The 23,893-nt window shown below is 45.9% G+C and overlaps 1 protein-coding gene across 1 annotated transcript; it reads right to left on the minus strand.

The window, feature by feature from the left end:
* Positions 1–4,493: 4,493 nt before the first annotated feature.
* Positions 4,494–20,566, minus strand: LOC146175795 (protein-cysteine N-palmitoyltransferase HHAT-like; the record flags this gene model as incomplete). Its single annotated transcript, XM_084582158.1, is given in 12 exon segments — positions 4,494–4,676; positions 6,993–7,137; positions 8,109–8,140; positions 8,143–8,315; positions 9,241–9,270; positions 9,610–9,629; positions 9,631–9,817; positions 12,387–12,502; positions 13,710–13,943; positions 16,912–17,106; positions 18,401–18,511; positions 20,499–20,566. Coding segments are annotated over 12 exon segments (1,445 nt in total), but the record flags the coding sequence as incomplete, so codon positions are not given.
* Positions 20,567–23,893: the final 3,327 nt, after the last annotated feature.

The following is a 23,893-nucleotide window of genomic DNA, read 5'->3' on the forward strand; positions in this document are numbered from 1 at the left end:
TCCGGAAGTGAAGTATAAGTTCCGCTTGCGCCTCCGGATCGCAAACCAATAGCGGTTGGGATCCTTTGCAACGTAGTACGCACGTGTTCGGCATATCCATCAAGGATTACAGTTGAGCAAGTTGGTATACACTGATGTTGAGAAATCAAAAGTGCTACAAGCACGAACATAAGGGGGAACACAGCGCTATCCATGCATATCCATGTCACATTTATTCCGTCGTTCCGTAGCTTTGGTGCAGTCGGCGCACTTCGTCACGCATGTAATGCTGAAATACTTTTCATCTCCTAGCAGCAACAGTGAAGGTCTCGTACCTTTGAAACCACGTCGTCCCGTCTTTCCTTTTTTGTCTAACAAAAGCTCAGATGACGACTTCACTCTATTGCGCTTTGGAGATTTCGGAGCAAGCGGGAGGCGGCACGCTCACTCACTCCGGTGAGCTCGCTGTCTATGCGGCATATGGATGAGATGGAAAGCTGAGGCTGACTACTTTTTATGCCAGCCACAGCATATCTTTCGCCTGCTTTGACAACCTCCTGTTCTCCAGTCTGGCTTTGATCTTCTTTCGGAAGTACACGGCGGACAGCGAAGAGTAGACGCTATTTTTCTTTAAAGGAGGTGGGTGTCTCGAAGACGAGACGAACGCGAACACAGAAAACCCGGGAAAGATAAAAAGAAACGCTTCTCAGTCACGTTACAACGCTGTAATAATTACAGTTATGTTAGAAATGTGATCAAGATAACAAGGTTTAGGATTTCCGTTTGTATTAAGGCGTAACTCCCAACCTTGACCTGTGGACTATAATCAGCAACCCCGTAGATTTCCCAGCACTGCCAAGAAAAGTTGCCGCGGAGTACAAAATGACTCAAGTAATGCCGAAAGTTTGGCGAGTTGGTTAACATTCATGATGGAAAATAGCGCGAAAGTACATTTCGCGCTATTTTCCATCATGAATAGAATGACTCATCGCTACTGAACCGAATGTTGAACGATGGCTCCCTTAAGGGGTAAGTATGACGTAGAGTATACTGATTCGACTAATGATCAAAGCCTGGATTATGCGCAGAAGATTCTTTTCCTTATTTCCTTACGTCCTCAGCCTTTGTTCGAAACTCGGCGGATGAGGCTGTTTGAGAGACATTTTCTAATTTCACCAACCATAGCTACGTTGAACAGAAGAGGCGAGAGTACCGAACCATATGCCCAGAGGGAAGGGTGATGGTGTTCTATCGCGAAATTTAAAGCGGGCACTACGTCCACTCAAGGAATTTTTGACATTAGTTATATGTTCTTGCCCTTATACATTTAGTGCCGAAAGGCTGTCCATGACTCCGGGGTGCGATATATTATCGAATGCTTCTTTAGGCCTAGCCCAAGGACGGCCTTAGAGTCTTCTCTTGGACCGGATAATGCCATGTTCATTTCCAGCAGGAAAAGGTCGTTCAGTCGATGTACTTTGAGTCTGGTTAAGATATGACAAGCTCCAATAGCTTTCTCAAGCATGTTAGAGATATCGGCCGTAAATTATCCATCTGAAGCGGTTTACAAGGCTTGGGTATGAAAATAATGCCAACAGTTTCCCATTACTGAGGTATTTCTCATTTCTCCCAGCACTCATGCATCAGCTGAGTTAGTGGAGCTACCGATTTGTCATCTATAGGTTTCGCCGTATTTTATTCGCACAAGTATTAAAAGAGCCCTAGGTCACCCGCGCTGTACTTTCACCGCGAGCCCCCTGCAACTGGGCAACCATAACACATGGGATGAGGTCGCGGAAGCGGTGCGTACCTTACAGGTAGAACGGCTCCGTCTAATATCCACAGGCAGATCCATACGGGAAAAACTAGCGATCGACACTTGCGGAGGGGCTTAGCCAAAATTTGAAATAGACAAGGCTGTATGGGATAGGCTATGGATACCCTTGCTGCCAAAAAACATGCATCCCGAACACCATAAGCAGCGTCGAGAAAAGAGAGCTCAAATTCTCAGCAGGAAATTTAGCCGCCGGAGGAAGTCATCTTTGTAGATGCAGCCGGAGGGACAAGCCCCTTTATGATTGCAGCGGTAAAGAGCGGGTCGGGTAGACCGATCACCACGGCAACCCTTAAAACTTTAGGTTTCCGGAGATAGCTGAGGAAGTGGCTGTATAGCTCTAGCCTGCGCGCAGACGAACGCGCGTTCAGTGGTCTGCGACAGCAAAACTGCCATAAAAAGCTACGGTTGTGGGTTGATTCCCCCTTGTCGAATCGAATATTACACCAAACTCTGAAATGTACAGCTGATTTGGACTCCGGCGCACACTGGCATTCCCGGCAATGAATCCGCCCATGCCCTGGCTCGAGGGATATACCACCGAGCCGGCAGCAGATATCAGGGACTTGGAGCGGGAGCGTAGAGTGTGCCAAATCTTATTTCTCCAGCATTATCGACTGAGTAGGCAGATGGCTGCTGCGGCAGCCCCTACCCTAAACTCCAGGCAGGCCGTCGCCTGGCTCCGCCTTCAGACTGGGACATTCCGATACCCGCTCCTGTTGAGTCATATGCTCCCATGAGAAAGATCAGACTTCTGCATAAACTGTGACTCGACAGGGACCCTTGAAAACATAATCTGGGACTGCCTTTTTTCTCCCTGGAGGGGAGTAAATCTGACGCCGCAACTCCGGGAGACCGTGCTGCGCTGCTCGGATACTGGGCTTCATGGTAGCCGCCAATCCAGCTGGCCTGTGACGCCGCCGGCCAACAACGTCTGCCGGCCTGCGTCTGAGCAACACCCTCGGCGGGCCCCCCCCCGCCATCCGTCCCAAGCGACGGAGGCCCGAAATCCTTCATCCGCTGATGACACAAGACTGGTTTCAGCGTTTATTTTATTGATTTCTTTCACGTTGTAACGATTATGAGCAGATGATTGAGATAACTATTGTAAACTGCCATGGTTTATGTTTATTGGTGAAGTTATAAGTCAGTCTAGCAGAAATTAAAGGAGACACATTCTGGCTGGGTACTTGAACCATGTTGTAAATGAAGGGAGGAAGGAAGTATTGAAATAATAGTGGAAGCTAGGGTCCGGAAAAAGGCTGCGGCCCTCTAAATTTAGCAGTCGCTTTGCGCACAGTGTGGCTGGTCAACCAAATCTGGCCCCCGGTCGCGCTCCTATTTGAGTTGGCACCACTATAGACGATTTTACCGAAGGGTGAAGGGTGCTGCCATATTGGAACGCTGGGCTGCTTTCGTAGAAAAGGAAAGAGCTGACGACATCCCCTTTAACAGCCCAGTCAAACCAGTTTCTCCGAGGGTCGTAAAATGGTCTATAGCAAAGGCTTTGAGCTGACGACATCCCCTTTAACAGCCCAGTCAAACCAGTTTCTCCGAGGGTCGTAAAATGGTCTATAGCAAAGGCTTTGAGCTGACGACATCCCCTTTAACAGCCCAGTCAAACCAGTTTCTCCGAGGGTCGTAAAATGGTCTATAGCAAAGGCTTTGGTATGGAGGCAGCTCGTCTGTGCAGGCTTTATTACTTAATAAAGCGGGTCGTATTTGTTGCTTAAAGATCCTCGGGTGGTCAAAAGTATTCCGGAGCCCTCCACTATGGCGCCTATTTTTCCCTTTCACTCCCTCCTTACCATATGGCGTGGTGCAGGTGTTCAAAAAGAGGAGTCGAAATTACTCCGTAGCCCTCCACTACGGCTCCTCTTTCTCTCTTTCCACTTTCACTCCCATCTTCCTCCCTTCCCTTACGGCGCGGTTGCGGTGTCTTTCCCTTCCTATAAATAAATAAATCAGAGGAGTGACAGATACTGCGCCTTTCCTTTGCACTACCTTGAGAACGACGTTCGTATGGAGGCTTCCTAGACTACCCTCACTTCTACTTTCCATGGCAACTGACACTGTGTTAACAATGAAACCGCCATTTGTTTACGATTCACGAAATAATGTGACATCGGTAGAAGTGAAGCAGGCTTTGAGATGGGGGGGGGGGGGGGCAACATTTCTGGGTATGATTCCTACCAAGATGCCGTTCGCTTGAAAGAAAAAAAAAAAGATGAGGCCTATTTTGAGTGCGCATGGGTGATAGTAAAGAAGTCCCAAATAGTTCAGAAGGGGTAACTGTCTCACTCGTTTTCTGTGGACACCTGAACCGCGCCGTGAGGGAAGGGAGGGAGGTGGGAGTTAAAGTGGAAAGCGAGAAAGAGGAGCCGTAGTGGAGGGCTACGGAGTAATTTCGACCACCTGGGGATCTTTAACGTGCGCTGACATCGAAGAGGCGTCCGTGTGCTGTGCGATGTCAGCGCACGTTAACGATCCCCAGGTGGTCGAAATTACTCCGCAGCCCTCCACTACGGCTCCTCTTTCTCGCTTTCCACTTTAACTCCCACCTTCCTCCCTTCCCTCACGGCGCGGTTCAGGTGTCCACAGAAAACGAGTGAGACAGTTACCGCGCCTTTCCCTTCCAGTGAACCAATTATTATTATTATTATGATGAGAAAGAAACGTCTGATGGTATCACATGAGTCGAGTTGTCCGACTGTTCCAGTAGCAGTGAATTATTTTGTGTGTAGTTTATGAGGAAGCTGTTTTCTTCTGGTAGCTGCCGACTCCTCCCACTCCTCCGCGTCCATGGCAGCGTGACATGCACAGTAGAGGACAGCTAATACAGGAACAAGTGGGAACGGAAAACCTGAAAAAAAAAGAAAAATAAAACTTGAAGCTTTATGCAAGTTGGCAAGTATGACGATAAAGGCGCAAATATTGTCATCTGTGTTCGTGAATAGGGTGACTTCAAAGCAAACGGCATGCAAATAGTTCCCTCTCATATGTCAAATATGAGAGCACTGTCAACCATGATTGTGTGTGGCTATATGAATGCCGAAGAAGAACTAAAACGTCGAATTAACCATGAGGAAAACCACTCACTTTCATGAATTCTGTTGGACGTATTTTTTCTTCAGCCGGCTGATGAGTTGCTTATGTGTGAAGCGTGTATTATGCTTGATCACTGTCAATTAGCGTAGTCTAGAAACCTTCAAGGATATATAAGAAAACAAATTGTCATTGATTAACTATCTTTCTCTGTCTTTTCAATCTTTCTCTTTGGATTCGTGGCAAGGTTTTTCTGGGATTTAAAATTGCAAGAAAAGGTATTTAAACTTCTAGGACTAGAGGCGGGTGTTACAGATGTAGAGGAGAAGCCGAACTCATATTTATTTTTTTTTTCTTGTACCTTTGCTGTGTTGTGTGGGATAAGCAGCATTTGTGACCCCAATATTTACGAAAAAAGATTGCAAATATTGATTTCATTTTACAATGATTAAAGTTGTATTTATGAAGAGACACAATGACAGAAAAAGGGAAAATGTGCCAAGGAACTACGCGACAGTTCCCACTCCTACCACAAACCTTGCATAAAAAAGTAACTGTTCAATCCCAGACGCGTAACGCATCTGCGGAAACCGCTGTTAGACGCGCATATCTATGCACTATGCAAAATAGATCAGTAATAAAGTACCCACGCCAATAACTTCAATGGATGCTCCTCGCTGCAATTACGAACGGCCCTATACGTAGTTTAGGTGCAGTATTCGTTGACTCAAGATTCAAGGGACCTGGATTCAATTCCTATATCACAAGAGCTAGCCGGGTAGGCAGCTGCTATCAGTTCGACAACCCGTTGACCATGGCAGTGCTTATTCACGTAACCCGCATGCCACCTACCGCAGCCAGAAATGTTATCGCGAGTTTTCGCTCAGTACGCTGAAGCCGCCGGATTTTCTTGAGAACGAGGCCTTTTTATTGCGTTGAAATTACGTCACAAATTTAGGAGATGCCTTCAAGAAAACAGAAAAACGTGCCCCCCCCCCCTCCCTCTCTTCTCCCCCTTCTTCATTCCTTCAAGAAAGTACGAAGTAGAAGTTTACCCAATTTCTGTGCTTGATCGCCATTTCTCTGCTTTCTTGTTATCAGATCAGATATGCTTGATCCTCTAATGTGTCTCTGTCACAAATCCCCGCCTTTACGGTCAACACAGGCGCGAGATCCCCTTTACGGTTACCCGCCGTACGTCTATAAGGTTTGAGGACACAGTTAAAAGTTAGTCCGGTCAACCCGTGAAGTAAGTGTGTCAGTGTGTGATTGAGGAACAAGTCCAAGAAAGTCACTTTTTTTAAAAAACAATTGGATATTTATAGCTAGTAGTCCAAATTATACTGCATAATAATTGAACAAAAAAAGAAGGAAGAAACGCCACGACACGATAGTGATAAAAGACGACTCGGTAACTGAAAAGAGGAAAGCCCGAGAATGAACAAACACTGCGATAAAAGAAGACTATAAAGGTAACAAAGCAAGTATTCCGGACATAGTAAGTAGAGGCAAGAGTTACGCAGAAATCACAGCGTAAAATACTAAGCTGGATCAAGGTTTACACAAAGGCAAAACAATATTCAATTAACAGAGTCTGTGGCAAAAAGGAATTCTCACGGCTTTCTTGTTCGATGAGGCGTCGTAGTCGCAGAGTTGATCGCTAGCGGCGGCCGTATAGGTGAGGAGAAACGATGAGTTGATCGCGGGCTTGGTGAAAAAAAAAAAAAGGCACCTTTCCCAAAGCGAGCGACCGCGAGAGATGCCCGGAAGACTGAATCTTCCCAGAGCGCATTGCTGCGGGCGTGCTGCGGTCTGCCTTATATACTCTCGGCTGGTTGCGCTGCGGCCCATCGTCAAGGACGCGCGCTGGCCGGTCGCTGCCCCGGAGATTCATGTCGAAGCATGCTTGAAGGAGTGGGAAGATCCCGTAAGTTTCACTCTATATGTGAGGCAGGCGATCCCGTAACTTCCCTCTACATGTCAGGCAGCTAGTGGCAGTTTCCTCTCAGTTCAGTATCGTACTATTCGGCGCTGTTGTTACAATCAATTCTTAGGTGACAGTTGCTATTCGTCACATGGATGGGCAGACGCCACAAACACCGAATAATAATGCTGCGACAAACGCCCTTCATACCTGTCACAGTCTTCCTGCAGATCACCAGGATAGTGTCCAATTCCGCGAGATGGAATAGGCAAGCGCAGATGGTGAGCATAAATTGAGGGGCTCCAATCAAGGCCGTGACCACTCGCATTCGGTGAGGTGAAGCCAGGTAACGACTCTGTAGCAGAAAATAACATTCAAGATCTGAATTCGCGGACTTTGCTTCTGCACTGACCAAAACATATCGTAAGGACGGTTGTATACTGTTTGTACTCAACGAGTTAATTTCCCGTCATATAACGTCTAGGCTTGGGCGCCAACTTCACTCTGCCTGTTATGTCAAGGAGCTCACGTCATGGAGCTCAAGGCACTCGGAAAACAAGGAGCGTGTGTATCGTTCAGAAGCCCCATCAGACATAAAAACCTGAATGACCATATTTCCTGCGGACGCTCGCATTATAGGATATACTTATTATTTATTTTTGCTTATTTAAAGGCACGTACTCGCTCAAGAAACACGTATACAAATAAAATAATGGAGAGGAGAAGGAACAACCCCTTCCTTTTTCTCAGTCGATGCTCACCTTTAAATTTCGTCGAGTTCTCATCAAATTTTCGCATGTTAATTTTAATGTTATGAACTGTGTTTTTAGACTGTTTTGGAGCTGTTAATTCATTTTACTGTCTCTGCGTTTTGTTGGCGTCTAATTTTTATGTTTAATTCTTGTCTCTATCAGTTCGTTACCCCCTCCCTTTACTGTATGCTACGAACTGGGATCTGCAAGGTATTTTGAATAAATAAATTTTTTCAGTGGCACATCGGAAGGACTTTTGTCTTACAATTAAAATAGTCGGGCTGCAGCTGATGATGATAGTCTTGTAATGCACCTGAACCTCGACCCGTGGGCCTATTATTGGAGCGGTCGCAATCACGGACTCAGAAGCATTACGCAGCTGCCAGAAAGACTGTCGTCGCAGTGAAAGCCACGGCAATTTAAGGACTGTCGCACAATTCCCAGCTGTCTGGGCATGCAGTGCCCTAACTTCACGCGCTTGCACGTAGCGAAGCACACAAGCGGCAGCACGCGGCCTTACAGCTTTAGTGTTTTAATTTGCACCACAGCACAGCGTATAGCTGCAGTCACATACCTCGAGGTTCTTGATGGGCTGCCACTTCCTATTTCAACGACCAGCACCTCCAGGGTGATGCCCAGCACACTCAGCGAGCACCAGATGGCGTCTCTTGTTAGCATGCTGTGCCATGCCCAGGTGAAAGTGAAGGCCACGGCCGCCCCGAGTATCAGCTTGACGAAGCGTTTGCCTTCGCCAACTACGGGCTCATAGATGTACCTGCGTGTGCAGCGACACGTTTGCAACGAGATGATATGCGCCTGAGACGCGGGGTCCATGACAACTAACGCCAGTATCACTGCCATATTGCCAATACCATTTGTCACTGTCGTCATTATCATCATAATAAGCCTAGCCATGGTCACCTAGCTTATGCTCCTGTCACGCGGCCACTTTCAGAGGCTATTGAGTCGACAGACTTAGGGATTCTCAATCGCGATCGAACTCGAAGGAGCTAATCGCCGTCGAGATTCCAGCATCTTACACTGAGGTGTTGCAGCGCCACCAACGCCCCAATAATCTTGCAGGCATTATGGGCTTAGTATAGGCCTTAAGCATCAGCTAATATTAATCAAGCTAATTACAATTGGGAAGGTGAAATTACGGCCAATTCGCGTTCAGCACCAACGTATTACTTTATTTGACCTTGCAACCTTTAGGCTGAGGATTAACTGCACTTACGCACTCACGTTAGGCTTAAGATTTATTAGACTTTATCTAGCGTTGCATATATTTATAAAGGCTCTAGAATCTTTAATTAATGTGTATTTAATATACGCCGAAGTAAACATAGGGTGCTCTTAGTATAAAGCATTTGTGTTAAAACTCGCTCGCAGCCCTGCAGAATGAATCTTCTAATGCATTGGTATGAAACATTCGAAAATCTCACAGGAATTTTCAGGAGCGGGAAACAAAGAAGTATAGTTTTTGTCTCAGTATCTCTCAGGATTGTAATGCCGTATATCGCACACAGGTCGTGCGTCCTTATTATTAATATTATAATTCTGACAACGCAAGGAACTAACTTCGCGGAGGTTTCTAGCGAGAAAAATCAATAATGAATGCGCATGTTCCGATAGCGGCATGTGTATCGCTAACAAGACTTCATATGATAGTTGAGGGATGTGTAGTTCAGATGCGTACCTTCGTTATCCATAGGTGCATGCCTCGGTCGAAGTGCCTGCAAGGGAGAGCATGTGACAATATGTTTTATTATCCGCAAATACGCAGTCTCTTCATTTTCTATACTACCTAAAGCGACTGCTGTGAAGTCAGGCTAAAACATGTTTATTGCGGCGTGCAGCAACTGGTTACTTAAAACTTGCGTCGCAATTATCGCTAACAACATCTGTTCCGTATTCGTAGCAACAGTATACCATTTAGGCCGTTTCCCTTTTTCTTTTGGCTTTCTGCTCTTTTGACATTCATGTGATAAACTCATGTAATTCAGCAATGTACTTTTAACGTGTTATGCGGACGCAGTGTAGGCCCTGGGCAGAAATCCACTCGGGACACTAACCTCCAGAAGAAAGAGCATCGGGGACATCCTTGCGATGCACTTTCCGGGCGGCGGTACGTCGAAGCCTTCTGCGCGGCCGAGGGCCCCGGGAAATCCGTAGGTGAAAAAGTAGCGCACATAGAAGGAGAACAAGAGGGCCAAGGCGAGGCCCACGATACTGGTGTTGTCCAGTGTCGCGACTACCATGGGCTGCTTGGAGATTGCTGCACTGTAAGGTCAGAATGGGAGAAGGGAAAAGTGAGGTTAGGGACGGAGGTGAGAAAAGCAAAGTCGTTTTTCACTGAAAGTAACCAGCCAATAGAGTGCTGTTTCTCAGCCAAGAAATAAAGCTTTTATGGCATGCCTTAAGGTCTATATGTTTGTGTAAGGCAAGAACTCCTGTCTTCACTTTCAGAGATATTTTTAGTACTTAAGGGCTCGGTAAGGGCAGTTTTACACTGCATGACAGGCAAACCCCGTCACCCGACTATTTCTGACAAGGTATGAGACAAGTTTTGTATGATTCGCAAAGCGGGGATAAATTTTCATACGGCGATGGTAGATGTTGCGAATTCCGAAAAATGAGTAAGGCCATACATCTTGTGAGGCAGGGCTAAAGTGTCAGTGTGTTAAGGCAACATGCACCGTGAGGTCGATTGCTGAGAAAAGATGCAACTGCGAACAGTAATCATGACTTTGAAGGGAGCGAGGCCGTCGGTCAAATGCCCGAACGCGGTGATGTGCCGCTTTCAAAAACTATCATTAAAAGATGGTTTGGAATGGAACAGTTTACTTACTTTTGCTATGAGACGAGCCTGCCTGCTTGACGCGCTTCGAATTAGCAGCGCTGCTGATATCAATAACACGTTAGTCAAGTAACTATATCGAGCGCTGCTTAGAAAGTGACGTTCACATGATGGGTATAAGGCGACGTAGATCTAATGAATCGCATTAGTTGTCATTACATGCTGCCCTCAGTTTTACGTGAATGTGGATTTAAAAGCTGTGTACGAAGTTTTTAATTAACAAAGAAAATTTTAAACCAACTAGCTCAACAACTTTATCTGCTCAATCACAATCGTGCAAAGTGCAGACAGGGGAAGCTGCGGCGACTACTGTAATTTTACAGTCGATGACATGTCCATGCCAACAATTATTAATTACTAAGGAAACCTACCATGTTTTATCAGAAGATGGTCACGTGATGGTACAAATTCTCATAGGACCAGGTTAATGATAGCAGTACAACATAGGAAATTGCGGAATATCTTCTAAAAGTGAAACTCTGGGGAACCAGCTGATGTGGCATGGCCGTTGTTTGGTGACCCGGTCCGCTGAGGTGGAACGTGCTGTTCAAGCGACGGTTAATGTCTTCTTTGTAAACTATTAACTTTCTTGTCAGTGTCCGACAGCCCGATTAAGCATGTCATCATCATCATCATCATCATCAGCCTGATTATACCCACTGCAGGGCGAAGGCCTCTCCCATATCTCTCCACTTAACCCGGTTCTGTGCTAGCTGCATCCACTTGACCCCTGCGAACTTCTTAATCTCATCCGCCCACCTAACTTTCTGCCGCCCCCTGCTACGCTTTCCTTCCCTTGGAATCCAGTTTGTTACCCTCAGCGACCATCGGTTATCCTCTCTTCGCACTACATGTCCTGCCCATGTCCATTTCTTCTTCTTAATTTCTACTAGAATGTCGGTAACTTCAGTTATTTCTCTGACCCACTCTGCACGCTTTTTATCTCTTAATGTTACCCCTACCATTTTTCGTTCCATAGCCATCTGGGTTGTCCTCAACTTAAGTAGAACTCTCTTGGTTAGCCTCCACGTTTCAGCCCTATAGGTGAGTACAGGCAAGATGCAACTGTTGTATACTTTCCTCTTGAGCGATACCGGTAAGCTGCTAGTCATAATCTGCGAGTGCTTGCCAAATGCGCTCCATCCCAATCTTATTCTTCTTGTTATTTCCTTTTCATGGTCCGGATCTGCGGTTACTACCTGTCCTAAGTAGTTATATTCGCCTACTACTTCCAGTATTTCGCTACCTAATGTAAACTCCTGTTCCTTCCCGAGGCTGTTGAACATTACCTTAGTCTTCTGCATATTGATTTTCAAGCCTACCTTTCTACTTTTCCTGTCTAGGTCATCAATCATTATTTGCAGTTCATCTCCCGAGTTGCTTAGCAAGGCAATGTCATCAGCAAATCGCAGATTACTGAGGTATTCTCCATCTACCCTTATCCCTAACTGCTCCCATTCCAAGTCTCTGAATACTTCCTCTAAACAAGCTGTGAATAGTACTGGGGAGATTGTGTCTCCTTGCCTAACACCTTTCTTTATGGGAATTTTGTTACTTTCTTTATGCAGAACTATGGTTGCTGTGCAGCCACTATATATATCTTCCAGCACTTTCACGTACGGCTCGTCTACCCCCTGATTTCGCAATGCCTGCATCACCGCCGAGGTTTCAAGTTGAGTTGATTAAGCATGTATGTGACTGAAAAGCAGCTTCTGAGTGAGGGGGAGTTTATTAACATGCTTCTAAAAGGTGTTCTAAAATGACATCCTAGAGGCGCTGCAGATGAAGTTATGTGATGTTAGGAAGATAGTGAGAGACCGGAAAGCGTGCGTGATATGGTTCATAGGGTCACGAAGAGTCGGACACGACTGAACGACTGAACTGAACTGAAAAGGTGTTCAAAATTTTGTAAAGTTATGCGTTAAACCTGGGTTTATTACTTTATTCGTGAGAGGCCCCTGTTTCCATAGTAAGCCTCGAGAAACCACTTACCTGTACAAATAGTGAGTCATGAGCTCCATGAGAAGATAATGTGCACCGCTGCGCAGAATCCTTCCGACGCAAGAAGCGATTTCTAGCAGCGTGCAGCTTGGCCTTGGCTTGTTCATCTGCGGAAGCGAAGTTCAAGGAGTTTATTTCTCAAAATCCATGCGTGCAGCTCGCAGGAAGTGTATAGGATTGATTACAACCAGTAATGGGAAAAGATCTCGTGAACAGCGTGTCCCAAATGGCTCAACGAGTTTGCAGATGTAGACATTGTAACTGTTAACAGTTCGCGGTCACTGGCGAAGTAATGAGTTGATGTTTCAGAGCCGATACGGGGCCATTTTTGACAGGAGCCTTGCCAGTGAACAATGAAAAATGTAGTGGCCCTGAAACGTGATTAAATAACTGAATTATTGCAGGTAAGTGGTATCTACAACCTTTCTTCAACTCCAAAGTATTTCACAGTTCTCTTCAATCGATTCACATGGACAAATGAAAAATGCGCATCTATAGCTTCTGGTATTGTCACCTTGATCGCCTTTCGTGCTGTCGTTCAGCTGAGCCTTTACGCTTCGTGCTATTCACATCGTGATAAAAGATCGACAGGCTTCTAGACGATACTACAGAAGACATCCTCGTCCCATTATGTATCCGCGGTTGCGAAGAAGGAATGCTTTCGGGCAATTTCTTCGTGATATCAGACTTCGCCTGAAGTGGTAATTGCGATAGCTAGGAACGTTCTAGCTGGTTATGCTAGAAGAGATAGAGCAATGTAGGGAAAAAGACTGCTCCACGGGTGCTCTGAGGTTTTATTCAAACTTTGTATAAAATGTTGCTACTTCCGAACAGTATTCGTGCCTCTCATTGTTGGGCATAGTGTGATCATTATCTGAGAACAAAGTCGGAGCTCGTATTATTAGGCAACGTTTTTACTCGCTGAATGCGACTTATAAGGGTAGGTATTGGTAGTTGCACAAACTCATATTGTTCCGCGCAAGCGCATCACAGAGATGATGTGAGGGTAAATATTTATAAAAATATGAATGTAAAATGAGACATTGTGCTCCAGAGAGTCCCTAATTTGAATTCCAGTCTTCATATCTTGAATTGCTCTTGCTCAGAATTATAGCCTGCACCCTAAGCTACAAAAAAAAACAAAAAAAAACTGCTTAGTGCTCTTGCTTTTCGAGCTGTACTGGCGACCGTTTCATTATTATTATTTTTTTGGGTGCTGCCTTGTGTTCATTAGCGTGTGAGCTGAACGGTAGCTAGCTCGAACTGCACCTTGGTAGAGGTGAGTTGACATGCATGTACAAACACGTATAATACCTGGACCAAGAAGTCGTCGTAGTTCTGCGGAGGCCCCATGTACACCGTGGGCAGATAGAACGAGTAAGCGAGCGTCTTCCAGTAAGGCGGCCAGTTCTGGCGGCGGCTTTCATCCTTCTTGGCCCGCTGGCAGCGGATGAACTCAAGGCTGAAGCTGATTCCACGCATCAGGTTCCAGTGGAATGTGACGAAGGCTGCCCGGTATGGCATGATTCCATACTTGGGATACATATACTATGGAAAGGAAACAGGAAGGTAAATCCGATTTAGTGAGTCAGTCACATGACCCATTGCCAAAAAAGACTATGCAATGCTTACCCGCTGCCGCCCACTGCTCTAAAATGAACGGGAAGTGTGCCGCGTATGCGCTCTGCGCAACTTTCAGCGGCTTCGCGCAACATTAGTGGATGCAACCTCTGCTAGAATCAACACCACACAATCTCGCCTTTCCCTCCCAGTTTCCACTGCGCTTACTCTCACTTGCGTCCGCAAGAGGGGCCGAACTTACCGGTACGGCGGTGCTCCTTCTGCCTGCCCCGCCGCAGTGGTGCAGTGGTTATGGCGTTTAACTACAGTGCCTACGGATGCGGGACCGAATCCCGGTCTCGGCGGCCACTTTTCTATGGAGGCGAAAAGCAAGGCGACCGTGTGCTGTGCGATGTCGGTGCACGTTAAAGAACTCCAGGTGGTCGAAATTTTCGGAGTCCTCCACTACGGCGTCTCTCATAGCCTGAGCCGATTTGGGACGTTAAACCCTAAGAACCAAACCAATCTCCTTCTGTCGTTCCGTCTCATCCACGGCTGACCAGCGTGTGCGTGTCGAGGGACGTACAATATACAGGGCTCACTGTACATTTCTATCTCGCACGCACTGAATCAATATCTAAGTGGATTAAATTGTTAAAATGACATCTTCGTATCACTACACGATCTTATGACTGTGTAAAAACAAGACATAACAAAAAGGGAAACGCATTAACACCCTTAGCGGTGCTTCAAGACAGCATAAATACATACTCTTTTCCTTTTATGTTCCGCCGCAGGCCAAATGCGTCCGGTAGCAACTAACAATAGAGAGTTTTAGTATACCGTGATCCGCCACCGCGCATTCCACTGCGCAAGCCCAGATCCCCTTGACGCCGATAGATGGCGCCGCCTACTGGATGTCGGCACACAGACTTACCGCGTCGGGACCAATCGGCTTGTGCGCCCACCCACACGCGGTAAAATGTCACGGTGGCGGATTGCGGATCACGGTAAACTAAATCTCTCTAATACACTTTAAAACTCACTGCACAAGCTGCGTTACGCGTGCAAGTTGTTCTGCCTTCTTCCTCTTCGCCCCGCCAGACGGTGGCCCAGTCGATGAGCTACTGAGTTGGAGCACCAAGGCTCAATCGTGAAGTATTTTTTAAGCGTGGAGCAACGGGGCACAAGAAACAGAGTAAAGAGAAGGCGCTACTAGTTGGTGCATTTCTTAACTAGCCTGCAATAACGTCCTTGCTCAATCCTGGCCACGGCGGCCGCGTTTCGATGTTGACGAAATGCAAAAGGCGTTCGTGTGCTGTGCGACAACGTACGTTAAACAACTCCAAGGAGATTAAATGCATGTGGGGCCCTACGACGCTCTTTATAGCTTTACGACATATAGGGACGTTAAATCTTGCGTAGGTCAGTCTTTTTTCAAACGTTTTAGCCTAGATTGGAAAAGTCGTTATTGTCTCATTGATCTTGTACAACGTCGCCACGAACTCATGTGCTAGTTAGTGATTTTACCTTTTGTCCTCGGATCTAATATTCCGGTCAAATTAAGTACGATTCGGCTTGTTGTGCTAAGAATAACTTAACCCGAGTGTGAAAAAGTCAGGAACCGTTGAAACATATGCGCCAGAGTAATGCCCCTCCGGCCTGCTGTTCCTATAATAGCCAAGGGTGTACGTGAGTAAGAAAGAGTAAATGGCGGTAGGTGAAGACGTCATCTTACAACAAAATAAATGCGTGGTGTTCAAAATAAAATCTATTTGTCCATCAGCCAGGTTTCGGCTGTAGGCAGCATATCGCTGCAAATGAACACTGTTACATCTGTCGGCAAAAATCCTGAAAAAGCAGATGTTTCCTTTTCTGCCAAGATTGGGCTGTGGTACCCCTACCGGGTGCTGTTTTTGCACAAAATTTTAAGCAGAAGGTAACTGGCTTTAGATTTATTTTAGCGCTGTGACCATAATGCGGGATAGGAGGACACCAGGTAAAGTGCAGAATGCCCCAAATAGGTCGCTACTTGACCACATACGTTGATTAACTCTTTATTGCGAAATAAATACTACGCCAGGTTTCGGCCCGTCGCGTAGTTCGTGGCTGCAGTCACGAATGACCTTAAACAGCTGCGAAGAAGTCGAAGACGAAGAAGAAGAAGAACCCGCAGCTAATGCTTTCTCTTCATATTCGATTCAGCAGCGTTGAACATAAAATTTTAGAGGTGTTGTATTTTCAAAATCCGAGCTCCTCTCCGAATGATGATACAGCTGAGAATTGTTTCTTAAAACAAACTGTCGCACGTGTTACGAGGCCTAAAGATGTCGCGGTTTTACCCAGTAACAAAGCGTGCGCGATTTCGTCACTTAGCTGGCAAATCTAGATGGACGCTTAGCGGCAATATCGCTTCGACCCCGGCTTCGCTGATAGCCGCTGCGCCGGTACCCAATGTGCGCGCAATCGGTTCGCTGGCAATCCGCCCTCGTAACGCGCATTGGCGGATCTATCAACGCAAGACGCGCCCTCTGGCCCTGTGTTGCGTTGTGAAGGCGCCCACCAAGCTGACATATTCGGACCTTGTAAAGCGCGCGTAATTTTCAAATAGAAACATTTCTTGGCTATAATATAGGGAACAAGCTCCTAAAATAAAACGAAAAGTTAATTAGCGAACCAGTGGAAGAATTCTGCCTTTGACCTGGCGTGCGCCGTAGTCCCTAATGTAGCCTCAGGGCCAAAATACCTAAAGGCAGTCACATTCTTATTAAAAGTTTGGACCTTTTAAAGAAAGCAGCATTTATACCGTCCATTTCTTGTGGAACAGTGGAAATGAATGCGTTATTTTAATACCTCTTTTTCTGAAGCTTTGTAGCGGCAACGACTAGCAGAATTATAAACTGGATTTTAAGAATTAGTTTCAGGCGCGAAGAAGAGAATTATCAATGAGATTTACCTCCTCCCACTCGTATGGAATGACGAATTTCTGGAAGTGTATCGCGAATGCGACCGCGTAGCACAGTATGGGCTTCCGAAACCAGGTGACGGCGTAGAATGCGGCGTGTTGGCCCAGGAACAAGACCAATACTTCCCAGCCGAAGAGCCAAGCCACAAACATCGACGAGTACGTGGCGTAGAACACAGGAAGGAGCTGCAATGTCAGAAGGGTCATAAGATGGCTTGAAATTAGGATTCTACAAGCATTTACTACTACTCCGAATAAACTGTTAGGTTGGTTCTCTCATCCTACCAGAGAGACTATGATGATTCAAGTTTTCGCATTTTAATTTCAAGTGAAAAAAAAAAAAAAGTGACCGAGAGAGAACTAAAATTAGAACGGCTAAACTGCCTCTAAAATTGCTTAAAAACGTGCTCTTGGCCTAATCAATGTAGCATTACCGACGTCCACGCATTTGTCTGGTGCGCTCGAACAGAGACCTTTAATGTCGCAGATGATCAATGCCGCAGATGCATATTTATAAAGGTCATGGTTTACTTTGCCCGTCTCAAAAGCCAGTATCTCTACCGGTAGGCAGCGAAAGAAGCCACGACCAGTTAACAGAGCGTTCGACTCGAATCTTCTTTACAATTGTGTGGACGACTCGACAAAAACAGGCTGCCTATCTAAACGGTGTGATAAATGCGTTTAAACACACACACACACACACACACACACACACACACACACACACACACACACACACACACACACACACACACACACACACACACACACACACACACACACACACACACACACACACACACACACACACACACACACACACACACACACACACACACACACACACACACACACACACACACACACACACACACACACACACACACACACACACACACACACACACACACACACACACACACACACACACACACACACACACACACACACACACACACACACACACACACGCACACACACACACACACACACACACGCACACGCACACGCACACGCACACGCACACGCACACGCACACACACACACACACACACACACACACACACACACACACACACACACACACACACACACACACACACACACACACACACACACACACACACACACACACACACACACACACACACACACACACACACACGCACACGCGCACGCGCACGCACACGCACACGCACACGCACACTCGTACGCACGCGGCTTGTCTTCTTTTAAGACGAGCAGCTGCTAGAGTCTTGCTGCAATTACATATATGTTCGGAATGACACAAAACACAGGCTTCGTGCTTCTGAGGACGGCGCTACCTAGGTAGGGTATAACACTGTTTTCCAATTCTCGGTGGAATTGGTTATAATGGGGCGAAGAACATCGACAGCCGCACGCTATGACTGCGACATATTGAAAACATGCCCATCGGATATGTCGCTACACTTCGTTCCTGTAATAATTTCTTGCCCACCGATGGTGCGAAGTTGGCGGTAAGTCTGGCCAAGACGGGGTGCAGGAGGTACCACTTCCATCCTTTGCGAGCCACAAATTTTGTTGTCCGCCATCCCCAGTTCGACATGTCCTGCGCACCATGACAAAACAGCATTGTCGGCGTTTAGGTAGAATCTATATTATAACACATGAGAAGTGCCCCGCCGGGGTGGTGCAGTGGCAAGACGCCAGACCACTGTGTCGGAGTTCCCGGGTTCGAACCCGACCACGGCAGCTGCGTTTCGATGGAGGCGAAAACGAAGTGGCGTCCGTGTGCTGTGCAAATTTCAGCGCATGTTAAAGACCCCCAAGTGGTCGAAATTACTCCGTAGCCCCCCACTACGGCTCCTCCCTCTCTCTTTCCACTTTCACTCCCACCTTTCTCCCTTCTCTAATGGCTCGTGTCAGGTGTCTACGAGAGGCGCCTTTTTACTATAAATGCAAAAGGAACCACTGCGACCTGGGCTGGTACTTGATCGTGTCCGCCACGTTACCGCGTGCCTACACCGGCCTTTACAGGAATGGTCCAATCTTGCAATGCACAGCAAAATCTTTCTTTTAAAGTTTCTTCTTCGCTGGCACGGAATAGATAAGGCTGCCATAAGAAACTATTAGGTAAAGTTCTAAATAAATAATAAATTGGTTCACAGGAAGGGAAAGGCAGCAGTATCTGTCACACTTGTTCTATGGACATCTGAATCACGTCGTAAGAGAAGGGAGGAAGGAGGGTGGTGAAAGTGGAAAGACAGAAAGAGGAGCCGTAGTGGGGGGCTAGGAAGTAATTTCCACCACCTGGGTATCTTTTAATCTATTTTATCTTCTTTCTGCAAGAGGCAGCGCAGGTGGCTCAGCTACAGAGCCAGTTGCAGGCCCGTGCATTTTCTTTCCCTTCTTCCTACAGCCACAACAACAACAGCAAAGTAGAGTTTTGGGTTAGTTGGTAAGACATGATTACTGAGAGGCTTAGCGCGGAACAGAAAAGGACAAGAGAGGCACACAGGACGAGCGCTATTTCTGGGCTAGTTGGTAAGACATGATTACTGGGAGGCTTAGCGCGGAACAGACAAGGACAAGAGAGGCACACAGGACGAGCGCTAATTTAGCGCTCGTCCTGTGTGCCTCTCTTGTCCTTGTCTGTTCCGCGCTAAGCCTCCCAGTAAACAACAGCACTGACATCGCACAGTACGCGTGCGCTTCTTCGTTTCGCCTTAATCGAAATGCAACTGCTGCGGTCGGTATTGAATCCGGGTACTCTGGGAAAGTAGTGAAACGTACCTCCACCACTGCACCACCGCCGCTGTGCGTGTAAAATTCTTGAGTGTTGTTGCAAATTTCTTGAGTAACAAAAACAATAATCACACACAAAAAAAAACTACGGGTATCCCGAGGAAAGACCTGTGGATATATTGATAGTTATAGGAGTAGTTTACGATATGCAAAAATTGAGTTCATAAACAACTTTCCTTAAAAAATGCGCTTGTTGATAATTCACGGCAATGTTAATACACCGAACACATTTAGTACCTGTAGCCAAAGTGCTTCTGATTAAGAGAGCGCTCCACATAAGAAAATGTTTATTCGGTATGATAGGCGTTTTGTGAGAGTGTCGTTGGTGACCTTTATTTCCGGAACCTTATAGTGTTTCTTTCGTCACTTGTTTTTCAAGTGCATTTTGTCTTCAGAGTGTTCTTGTGCACGGTTATTTTGTGCTGAACTGGGTGCGAAAAAGATTTGCCTTGTGCTGTCATTGAAAGGCGATTTGTTTAACCTACACTAACTACACCAGTGTAGGAAATCTCCTATACCTACAATGGATTTGTTTGCACTGGTGTAGCTGAGTGTAGCTGGTTTAGATTAAAAAAAAAAACGCCCTTGCGACAGATTTCAGATACCACACAATCTGAGCGCGCAAGCTTGTTTATATTTCACAAGATTGACTTTCGTATGAATATATACTGAGATAGAGTTTTAAAGTGACTCGTGCTGCGATGTCACAAAGAGAACATTGCACTTTTAACCTATGCCTATTGTCACTGTGATGACCTTTTAACCTCTCTTTAAAGCAGCGCGTAGCTTACCTGCGGGCGTTTGAGTCCATACGGACTGCGGGCGAAGGTATACCGCATACTCCTCGGGAGGGCTGCACCTGAGGAGCAGAGAAAAGAATACCGACCACCTGTCAAAAAAGCTGGCCATTGTTGAGTGACTGTCCTGTTACAATTAAGTTGAAGCCATTGTAACTGAAGAGGTCAGTTTTAGAAGCTAAATATAATAAATTATCTCAGCAACACGTCGGTTTTGAGAGAAATGGAAGATTAACTTTACTGAACCAATTACGTTTAGTTGCCTAGGGAACGATCCGAATACGCCTGGGGAAGTCGACGAACTGGTCCGAGGCCAAATAGGCACACCATGAGAACTGGTGTGGATTAGAAATAGGGGGGGGGGGGGGGGGGGTAGTGACTGGGCACTGATTGTCTTGCTATGTCTGGGATGCGGGACTGTCAAAATGTTCTCATTTGCAAAGAATCTATTATTGACGAGAAAACTTAATATTATTACCGCGTGCGATTGAATCTTGTGACCCTCCTTTTCACCAAATATAACTCGTTGCTACCGTTTGGATGGATCTCGGGTCCTCATTGGACTTATTGAAAGCGACCGACGATGAATGCATCGGTATTTCGTTTGTCGTCTTGACTAAAACAAAACAGCTTCATTTTCGGTAAACGCGACCTCTTTGTCATTATATAGCGCCGTAGACCAACGACACTATCCACAGATCTATCAACAGTGATCCACTTCAATTGGTTATCAGAGTCCCTTTAACGCACCCTGGAATCACACGGTACACAGGTGCGGATTCCTCTTTGTGGCGTGAGTTGCAGGTAAGATGAATAAGCGAAGGATAAAAAGGCCGGTGGAAAATTTCTAGTTGCTTGCATAGCGCAGCCACCTTAGCGTCGCTATCCGTAAAAGTGCTTATGTTAGTCTAATGTAGAACGAGAGAATGATCATGGTAGAAGAAAATAGCGCAGAAGACGGGACAAAGAAGTAGACAACACAAGCGCCGACTAACTTCAGTGTATTCACACGCCCACGCTTTGAGTACATTCAGTTGTTAGTCGGCGCTCGTGTTGTCTACTTCCTTGTCCAGTCTCCTGCGCTATTTTCTTCTACCATGATCAGTCACCAAGTCACCCAGCAACACACCTTGAGAGAGAAAGATGGTTACACAGTATGAAAGACGCACGAACAAGGGCTGAAACTTGTCGAAACATTGGGTCGGCTTACCAGCCGTTGGTCAGTGCTCTTCCATACTTGTTTCCTGGTCAGTGGACATTTGTTTGCCAATTTTGCCTATACATGCGAGCCCAACGGTACTTCATTAATATGTGACTTGAGTAAACTTTCAGGAAAGTGTGCTTAATGTGCACTAGTACGCATTTACGACAAGGGGATTCCAGTCCGCTGAGATTCATTAGTCGCAAAGCGGCGGAACTGGGATGGAGCCAAAACGAACGACATCCTTGAATTTAATTACAGGAATGCTTGGCTCCTAGATATCGATGAAACTTATCTATACATATAATAAAGTGATTGCGACGTGTGACGTTCAAGCGTATCTCAAGAATGGAGCAGTCTAAGATGATATTCCAAAAACATGGACGTTTCATGCAGCAAAACTGTTGTTGAAGAGACCTTTTCTAAGAAGCGACCTCCAACGGTATCCATATCACTAACGATTCTAAGCGGTTTTTTTTTTACCATCCTTACGACTAAGCCGTTCTATCGTCCCTGCTGCAGCTTTGAACCTGGTTTGAGATTACATCCTGTAACAAGTAGAACTTGACAAAAAGTTCAACGTGTGACTGGAATGTATGCCAAACTAGATTAAGAGTGAAAATTATTTTCCATTGGCAATGTTCTTGAATATTCTGGCCGTTGTCTTACGTTAACCCTGCTTAGCTGCAGTAACGGCAAATTCTGTTGTTTATTATTAATGTTTTTACTCATTATTATCTTTCTATTTTTATTTTTCGATCGGCTTTTGGCTGTTGTTTATCCCGCCGAATCCTGCGGACAATTCTCGCCCACGCGTGATTTTGACCAAAACTCAAGTAAAGTTTTCGCCTTAAGTAAGTATTATAGACTTGGCTGCAAAATAGACTATTTGCAACAATATTGTTGCGTGGTGGCATATGGCAAGCGATGGAGCACGGCGACACAACAGAAAAAGAACGACGTGATGACATGATGATGACATATGCTTTAATGGCCAGCGGGCCTAGCGCGAGCACTCCGCCCCGCGCCACTGCCCGCTTCGTATATATATATATATATATAGCATGAACGGCGCCTACGGTGCGTTGGTAAGCTATAGAACGCGAGCTATACCGTGCTCTCTAGAAATTGGGACGAAGAAGTGCGTCGGAAAAAAGATCGGGATGACGTCACCGAAACAGCACCTGTTCGTCCGCGCCTGCACACCCGGGTGACATTATTGATTCCTCTGTAAGCGGAAGCTGTTCTGACGCGAGCGGAGCAACGCATGTTGGTAAATGTCGAAGTGCGGCAGCGTCTAGAACAATCTGTTCCCGCACTCTGCCGCAGGCAATTACTGCAGAAGGCCGCGTGTAATTGCAAGAAAAAATGGGAAGCGCAATTTGTGTAATCGTTAGCCTTAATTACTTTTAAAGCTTAAATAAGTGGAAGAAGCATCAGTCAAGTTCAAAGAATGGTCGTGCTTGTCTCGAATAGAGTTGGTGTCTCCGCGAGTTATAGGGATCGTAAATCCAGTCGTCATGTCGATTTCGAGAGCGACACATGCACCCCATTGTTAAGGTTTTTTTTTTTTTTTTTTTTTTTTTTTTTTTTTTTTTTTTTTTACGCGGACCCTCTCCAGAGTCCCACATCTTTTACTTTTACGCCCCCCCCCCTTTTTTTTTTGTTCTCATTAGAATTTTGCATTTGCAGATGTTTTTCGCCACAGAAACCTCAAATATACTAATATAAACATATTTGATCGTTGCCCCAGTACTCCAAATGTGTATTATCCTCAGTTTTTTTCTTGCGGAAGCCAACAGAAACTACTTCGTTATATATGCATACCGCGTATCCCAACTATATGTTACGTAAGTTTATCAAGTGTCTTTGGTTTGGTTTTGTGAGGTTTAACGTCCCTAAGCGACTCATGCTATGAGAGACGCCGTAGGGGATGGCTCCGGAAATTTCGACCACCTGGGGTTCTTTAACGTGCACTGACATCGCGGTTCCCCGTAGCTCAGCAAAACCAACTGAAAGCTCTTGAGAGACGCCTATGCTAATCTGCAAAGTTTTTTCGCTCACCAAAATTAGTAATTTTTAAAGACTTGTTAGCTAACTTTTCATTTATTGACTTGAAGAACAAAATGTCAGCGCAAAAGTTGTGCACCCGCTTAAAGAACTACTAGCTGCGCTGTTTCTATCAAGC

This window comes from Amblyomma maculatum, chromosome 10 (assembly GCF_055883805.1).
Source record: "Amblyomma maculatum isolate TAMU_Amacu chromosome 10, ASM5588380v1, whole genome shotgun sequence".
In the NCBI taxonomy this organism is placed as follows: Eukaryota; Metazoa; Arthropoda; class Arachnida; order Ixodida; family Ixodidae; genus Amblyomma; species Amblyomma maculatum.